General features: G+C 44.8%; 1 protein-coding gene across 3 annotated transcripts in view; it reads left to right on the top strand.

Moving 5' to 3' along the window:
- Tbce (tubulin folding cofactor E) overlaps positions 1–8092 on the top strand; it is a 28155-nt gene that overhangs the window by 234 nt on the left and 19829 nt on the right. For 2 of the 3 annotated variants that reach the window (XM_013014658.1, XM_013014657.1), the window contains exon 2: positions 6175–6304. In XM_013014658.1, coding sequence (XP_012870112.1) covers positions 6205–6304 — 100 coding nt within the window. In that variant the 5' untranslated portion in view covers positions 6175–6204. Of the gene's footprint in view, positions 1–6174; positions 6305–8092 lie in introns of those variants that run through there. The other variant, XM_013014659.1, reaches the window with a different exon arrangement.

Below are 8092 nucleotides of genomic sequence, written 5' to 3'. Positions count from 1 at the left end.
GGCGTCTCTCACAGGCAAACCCAGACGCCATCAACCCGCCGGGCCCCTCCGTAGGCGGCGGCCCCGGTGACTCCGGGGCTCGACTGCGCCGTCGGGCCGCCGCGATGCTCGCGTTGTCGGACCGAGGGCCTTTGCTCCGCCGGAAACCCACGGCGCCGTCCCCTCAGCCTCCTCGCTGTAATCTGCCGGTACACCCGAGGCAGTCCTTCATCCTCAGACGCCGGGCAGGGCCCCTCGCGCCTCCTTCGCCGGTGCTGGGTCACTGCCACATGACGGCGATGCTGCTGCTCCCCTTTCGGTCCATCTGCCTAGCAGTGTCAAGGGGCCCTTAACAAACAATGCTCTTCAGAAAAACCTCCAGGCGCTACTTTGTTAAGTCGGGGAATTCACTCAGCCAGATGGAAGCCACATTTTGAGAGGCGGAATCAGCTGTCTGCTAGCGGACTCGAGTCCCAGAGAACCTGCAGCCCCGAAAGCAAATAAGGCAAAAATCACATGATTGGAGTGGAGAGCGAAACCTAATAAAGTGTTATACTTGAGCAAAGCAAACCAGAGCACCTGCAGGGCCAGTCAAGGGTTATCTGGGGCAAAACTTTAATGGATCTGCAATGTAGAGAATGGCCTTTTTCACCTCTAGGGTTTGGGGAACCGGGTGTAAAGCCCTCATCATCTGTGAAGATGCCAGGAGCGTGAGGACCAAATGGTACTACTTAGGCCCACTATATCCATATTTCAATTTCACTGGATAAAAGTTAAATCTTTAGGGCACTGGTAGCTAACGTCTGAAACCCTAGCTACTCACAAAGCTGAGATCTGAGAATCATGGTTCAAAGCCAGTCCAGGCAGAAAAGTTTGAGAGACTTTTACTTCCAGTTAGCAAAATGCCTGAACTGGCTCAAAGGATTCTTCACGTCCATCCCAGGGGACCACCGGAGGCAGGCAGACACAGGAGAAAGATTATGACAAAGTTTATTAGAGGGGCCATATTTCCCATTTGGCACCTGTCTCTATGCAGGTAGCAGGAGGGTCTGGGGCAGGAAGTGAGGTAGGTGGGTGCCCAGGTGGGTCTGGGTAGAGAGAGGGAGTGGCCAGCTGCAGGGCAGGAACTCCAGAGATGGGAGGAGCTCAGGTGGCCCTGAGGACCAAAGGTGGGCATTACGCTAACACTGGCAGCATAGCTCAAGTAGCAGTGCCCGGTCCTGAAAATAGTAAGAGAGGCTGAGTTCAGTCAAGCTCTAATATAGACACACATACTTTGACTCTCGATCAGAAATTTATTTATTTTTTGTGTCAGTTGTGGGCCTTGAACTCTGGGCCTGAGCGCTGTCCCTCAGCTCTTCAGCTCAAGGCTAGCACTCTACCACTTAGCTACAGTGACACTTTCAGTTTTCTGGTAGTTTATTGGAGATAAGAGTCTTATGGACTTTTCCTGCCCAGGCTGGCTTTGAACCTCAATCCTCAGATCTCAGCTTCCTGAGTAGCTAGGATTACAGGCGTGAGCCACCAGCGCCCGGCTAAATCAGAATTTTTACCCTGCAGAGTTAGATTATTTACTCTTAAATTGATGTCTGTAAGCGAACATCCTGTATCATGTCAGAGTTCACATATTTTTGTAATATATGAACATTGACTAGTAAAACTAGTAATAGTTACTATATTTTGGTGAGGTTTTCCCCATTTGGTTTAAGTCAGTTTACCTTTTAATAAGGTATTTAGGGGGAGTGTGTAAAAAATTAGTTTAGCACTTCAAAGTTTATAAAAGAAGTATATGCATTTGCTGGGAATATAAGTAGGAAGGATAATTAGAAATACCTGTAGTAGGTTAAATGTGCAATGACAGTTTTTCCAAAAGTAAATATGGACAACCAGAAAACCAAAATGTGACAGTTTAACATTCACTGGGAATACTTTAGATGGATTGTGGAACAGTGGTTTTGGAAAGTTTGGTGGCAGCTGTTCAGAAAAGTCACAAATACACTTCAAATATGCTCCATATGTTTTGTTTGTTTATGATGGCTTAGGGATTGAACTCAGGACCTTGTGCTCTACCACTTCAGTTACACACCTTAGTCTTCCTTTTTTTCTTTCTTTCTTTTTTTTTGTTCTGGGGCTTGAACTCAGGGCCTGGGCACTGTCTCTGACCTTTTTTTGCTCATCACTCGAGCCACACCGCCACTTCAGGCTTTTTCTATTTATGTGGTACTAAGGAATTGAACCCAGGGCTTCATGCATGCTAGGCAAGCACTATACCACTAAGTCACATTCCTAGCCTATTTGTTTTTTCTTTGTGCCAGTCCTGGGACTTGCGCTCAGGTCCTGGACACTGTCTCTGCTTTGTTCTTTTTTTGTTGGTTGTGAGGCTTGAACTCAGGGCCTGGGCGCTGTCCCCAAGCCTCTCTGCTCAAAGCTAGCACTCTACCACTTGAGCTACAGGGACTTCTGCTTACCTCCCAAAATGTGGCTTCTCTATCTCACAATTGAATCCCCATATAACACTACCTCTTGAGCCACAGTCCCACTTCCTTATTTTTGCTGGTTAATTTTTGACAAGTCTCATGATGTCTCACAAGTCTGGGCTGACTTCAAACCATGATCCTCAGATCTTGTCTTCCTAAGGAGCTAGGCTTACATGTGTGAGCTACCAGCACCTGGCTTTCAGTCATTTTTTTTTTTTGCTTTCAGGTCTTACACTTTTTCCCCAATGCAAACCTGAACTTCACTTCTCCGATTTATACCTCCCAAGAAGCTGGAAGTCTTCACAATTGACCTTCATTATTTACTTTTTTTGACCACCACAATTGACCTTCATTATTTACTTTTTTTTTTTTGTCAGTCATGGGGCTTGAACTCTGGGCTTGGGCACTATCCCTGTGCTTTTCATCTCAAGGCAGGGATGCCAGGCTTTTCTCTAAGCTTTTAGTTAATTCACGGGCCTGTTACAAAAACACTGAAAATAGACTGGAAGCAAGTTGTCTTTGTAGTGAGAATGACAGTGTTAGCCTTTGGGGTTTGAGTACTTACTAAGATCGACTGTAAGAATTCTGTCTACAAGCTGGGCGCCGGTGGCTCACACCTGTAATCCTAGCTACTCAGGAGGCTGAGATCTGAGGATCGAAGTTCAAAGCCAGCCCGGGCAGGAAAGTCCAGGAAACTTAACTCCAGTAAGCCACTAGAAAACCAGAAGTGGTGTTGTGGCTCAAGCGGTAGAGCGCTGGCCTTGAGATGAAGAGCACAGGGACAGCGCCCAAGCCCAGAGTTCAAGCTCCACGACTGACCAAAAAAATAAAAATAAAAAATTCTATCTACATCCAGTCCATAGGGTTGAAGTTAATATGAGTTGGGAATTACAGTATTTTCTCCGAGACCTTGAGATCTCCTCTTCTATTTCAGATTCCTTTTGTCTTTGCGCATCGCTCATGGCCAGCTACTATATATTATTTTAATCAAGCTGAGCATTGTGACCCATGTCTGCACTCAGGAAGCTAGGGAAAGAATCAAGATTTCACAGTCAAAGCCGGGCGCTGGTGCCTCACGCCTGTAATCCTAGCTACTCAGGAGGCTGAGATCTAAGGATCATGGTTCAAAGCCATCCCGGGCAGGAAAGTCCGTGAGACTCTTATCTCCACTAGAAAAAGCCACTAGAAAAACCGGAAGTGGCACTATGGCTCAAGCGGTAGAGCACTTGCCTTGAGCTAAAGAGCGCAAGGACAGCGCCCAAGCCCAGAGTTCAAGCCCCACGACCGACCAAAAAAAAAAAATTTCACAGTCAGTTTGGGATACACAGCCACTTTCTCAGAAAAGAACTAAATCATTACCATAGTATCATAATTCAGCTAAAATTATTTTTAATTGTAAAAATTCTTTAATATCACCAACTAGCCAATGTTGAATTTTTTATTTTCATGCTTTTTTTTTTTTTTTTTTGCCTGTCTTTGGGCTTGAACTCAGGGTCTAGTCAGCAAAATCTGTGAGACTCATCACCAATTAACCACCAAAAGATGGAGACAGAGATAGAGCTCAAGTGGTAGTATGCTAGCCTTAAATGGGAAAACATGAGCCAAGAACTCTAGGATGTGTTCAAACCCCAGTACTGGTGAACACACACACTGTTATGCCAAGGTCGCAGGACCCCCACCAAGAAGACCACCGAGAGTCAGACTCTACAGCTGTTTTATTTAAACGGGCTGCAGCTCGGGGCTCAGTCCTACACTCCGACACAGCGGAGCCCAGGAGGAGGGCCCTGAGCTAAGGATTTGCAGGGTTATAAAGGCACACAATCAACCAGGTGTTTGGATTACCACCATGTGTTGCTCTGCTAGACAGAAACAAGCAACAAGTGGTCACTGCCTCAAAACTTGAACCCTTCAACACAAACATTTATACAATTGGTTGAAATTACTCTTAATTTTTAATGTATTTGTTTTGTTTTTTTTTTTTGGTCAGTTGTGGGGCTTGAACTCTGGGCCTAAGCACTGTCCCCAAACTTTTCTGCTTAAGGCTAGCATAGTGCTCTACCACTTAAGCCACAGCTCCATTTCCCACTTTTTTTGTTTGTTGTTGTTGTTGTAATTGGAGATAAGATCTTCATGGACTTTCCTGTCCCAGGCTGGCTTTGAACTATGGTCCTTAGATGTCAATCTCCTGAATTACTAGGAGTTTTGCTAACTTCTGGTCTCAGCCACTGATTACCCTACTCGATGTCCCTGGGAGCTGGTGTTAACATATGTATACCATCATGCTCAGCTTCCTCCCTCTTTGTTTTTCTGTTAGATTTGCTTGCTGAAGAAGCACACTTGTTTGCCTTGTGTCATGCATTGCTCAGTTTTCTGCTTTCCTGTAAAGCTGGAGGGGTCTAGTTGCCTTTCTTGTACAGAAGATAATTTTCTCTCAGCAGCTGAGACACTGGCCCTCCACTCTTTTCACTCAAGGCTGGTGTTCTATTACTTGAGCTACAGCTCTACTTTTTAGCTTTTTGGTAGTTAATTGGAGGTAAGAGTCTCATAGACTTGGGCTGGGAAGGTGGCTCAGTGGTAGAGCGCTTGCCTTGCATGCATGAGGCCCTGGGTTTGATTCCTCAGCACCACTTAAGCAAAAAAAAAAAAAAGCCGGAAGTGGCGCTGTGGCTCAAGTGGTAGAGTGCTAGCCTTGAGCTGAAGAGCTGAGGGACATCGCCCAGGCCCAGAGTTCAGGCCCCACAAGTCTCATAGACTTTCTTAGCCTCCCAGAAGCCATCAGGATAGACATGAGCCACCAGTGCCAAAGCCTACAAGTACCTTTTCGGTGTTGGGGGTTTGGTTTGGTGCTTTTTGTTTTTTTTCCCCCCCTCAAGAGTTTACTTAGTAAAGAAAGTAAAGACCACTCAGGAGAGTGAGCATTGGGATTGGGAAACTGGTTGTCCCTCAGGTACCTTTTGTTTTGTTTTTTGTTTTTATGGTCTGTTGTGGAGCCTGAACTCTGGGCCTGAGCACGGTCACTCAAAGCTAGTGCTCTACCACTTGAGCCACAGCACCACTTCCAACTTTTTCTGTTTATGTGGTGTTGAGGAATCGAACCCAGGGCCTCATTATGCCAGGACAAGCACTCTACCACTGAGCTACCTTCCCAGCCCCCCTCAGGTACCTTTTAAGACCTCTTTATTTTTAGGGTTCTGATTTTCTGTGTGTTTACTACTTGAATTGTTATGTGTTACCTGTGTTGTTTTCTGTGTCTGAGCAGAGGAAAGTGTTCCATTTGCCTGACTTTTTACCTTTTTCTCCATACTCTAGTCCTCCCTTCTGTTCCCCTTTCAGTAAATGATGGAATAAACCAGTGTGAACTAGTGAAAGTTAAACAACATTTAGTAAATACGTAAATATCAGTGTGTAGCTAGGAAGGTAAAATGAAAATAAAAATATGTGACATAAGATTACTGGGTTCTTCATCGAAACGTAAAGAGTAAATTGGTCAGAATCACTGACCTGGAGAATGCTATCTGAAGGTTAAAAAAAACCAGTCTTTTGAGTGTGGTGGTACCCACCTATGGTCCCAGCTACTACACAGGCTAAGAACAAAGGATCATTAAGCCCAACTTCAAGACTAACTTGTACAAAATAGTCATGAAAGATCTTGCCTGAAATAAATAAAACAGATATTTTCAAATCTAAATTCTCATCAGTGTGGTTTTCCCACCCTTAGATTTCATATTTTGGATCTGGCTGTCTTATAATGAGTGACACTTTGGTGTCAGGTGTCATTGGCCGAAGAGTTGAAGTCAATGGAGAACGAGCAACTGTGCGTTTTTCTGGTGTTGTTCCACCTGTGGCAGGTGAGTTAAGGTATTCGTGTGTGTATATGTGTTTTATGTTCACAGATTATAAGGAAATTGACAATCGTCTTATACTTCCTGTATGCAATAGTTTTAGAATAATGGCATCATTTCTATGGTTTTAATTATATGTTACGTAAGTACTTAGTGTTTCTATTTTATCTTGTCAACCTTAATTTTATTTATGTATTTATTTATTTTTGGTGCTGGTCCTGCGGATTTAACTCAGGCCTGAGTTTAGTCTCTAAGCCATTTTGCTCAGGCTAGTGCTCTACTACTTGAGTCACAGCTCCACTTTCAGGTTTCTAGTGGTCAATTGAAGATAAGAGTCTTACTAGCTTTCCTGCTTCAGCTGTCTTTAAGTGGTAATTATTTGATCTTAGACTTATAAGTGAGCCACTGGCGCTCAGCTTAAAATTCTATTCTAGAGCTAGGCACCAGTGGCTCAGGCCTGTAATCCTAGCTACTCCTGAGCTCTGAGGATCACAGTTGGAAGCCAGCCTGGGCAGGAACATCTGTAAGACTCATCTCTAGTTGCATAACTCAGAGAAGCCCAAAGTGGCCCTGTGGCTTAAGTGGCAGAACACTAGCCTCCAGCAAATGAAGCTCAAGACAGGCCATAGGCCCAGAGTTCAAGCCCTAAAACTGCCCCCCCAAAATCTATTCTAAGCAAACTTTAACACTTGTCTTTTGGGGAACTCTACCTACCTATGACCTCCCTCTCTCCTCCTGTTCCTCCCTCTCCATCTCTTCTTCCTCCGCCCCTCCTTCCCCCCTTTTTCTTTTGATGCTGGTCCTTGGGCATGAACTTGAGGCCTTGTGTTTTTGCTTAGCTTTGTTTCCTTAAGGCTGGTGCTCTACAACTTGGGCCACACTTCTATTAATTGATGATAACAGTCTCTTTAGATTTGTCTTACTGCCCCTCCTGGCTTCAAATCTTGATCCTCCTCTTCTGAGTACCTAGTACAGATGTGAACTACTGTGCTTGGCAGGATCTTTCTACAAGATGAAAGCAGAGAGTAGACTATAACATCTATGCATAAGTCTGCGTCATAAGTGCTACAAAGGTGTTGCACAGTGCGAAGATGGCTCTCACACTGCATACAAATTATGTGAACTGTGTTGTGTGGCCCTTGGTCCACTGTCCAGCTGATCTGTCAAATTCTGCTCTGTTGGTCAAATACTGAGTGATATCCTTCTAACCAGACGATCCTCAGGGCTGCACCCTGTCAGCAGGGAGCAGATAGGAAATCTTGGATATGGTCAGCACAACTCGAGTTGTCCTCAAGATGTCTAGAGAGTCAACTGCCTCCCTGACTAGTTGACCTGCATTCATGAGTACAGTCCTGCAGTTAGGAGATCAGGGTTATTTTCTCTAGGGCTTTCTGAATCGGCATCTGTGGATAACTTAGTGGTTTTGCCTGGGCTGGCCTTAGACTCCAGTCCTCCAACCTCCCCCTGTAGAGTAGCTGGGTCATGTTAACTGATTTTTCATTTTAAGTGTAGATGTTTGCTTTTCCAAAAATTACATTCATGTAACAACCTCATAGGACATAAGGAAGACGCCATGTCGTTACATGTGGTAATAGTTTGTCTTCAGTGCAGAATTGCATTTCCTTATATGAATACACTCAGTTTATCAGTTCTGTAATTGTTCAGTCCAATTGTTCTTTTTTTTTTTTTTGTCGGTCATGGGGATTGAACTCTGGGCCTAGGCGCTGTCCCTGAGCTCTTCAGCTCAAGGCAAGCGCTCTACCACTTGAGCTACAGCGCCACTTCCGGTTTTCT

Source organism: Dipodomys ordii, unplaced genomic scaffold, assembly GCF_000151885.1.
Source record: "Dipodomys ordii isolate 6190 unplaced genomic scaffold, Dord_2.0 Scaffold24, whole genome shotgun sequence".
Taxonomy (NCBI): Eukaryota; Metazoa; Chordata; class Mammalia; order Rodentia; family Heteromyidae; genus Dipodomys; species Dipodomys ordii.
This window is presented reverse-complemented; position numbering and strand designations above follow the sequence as displayed.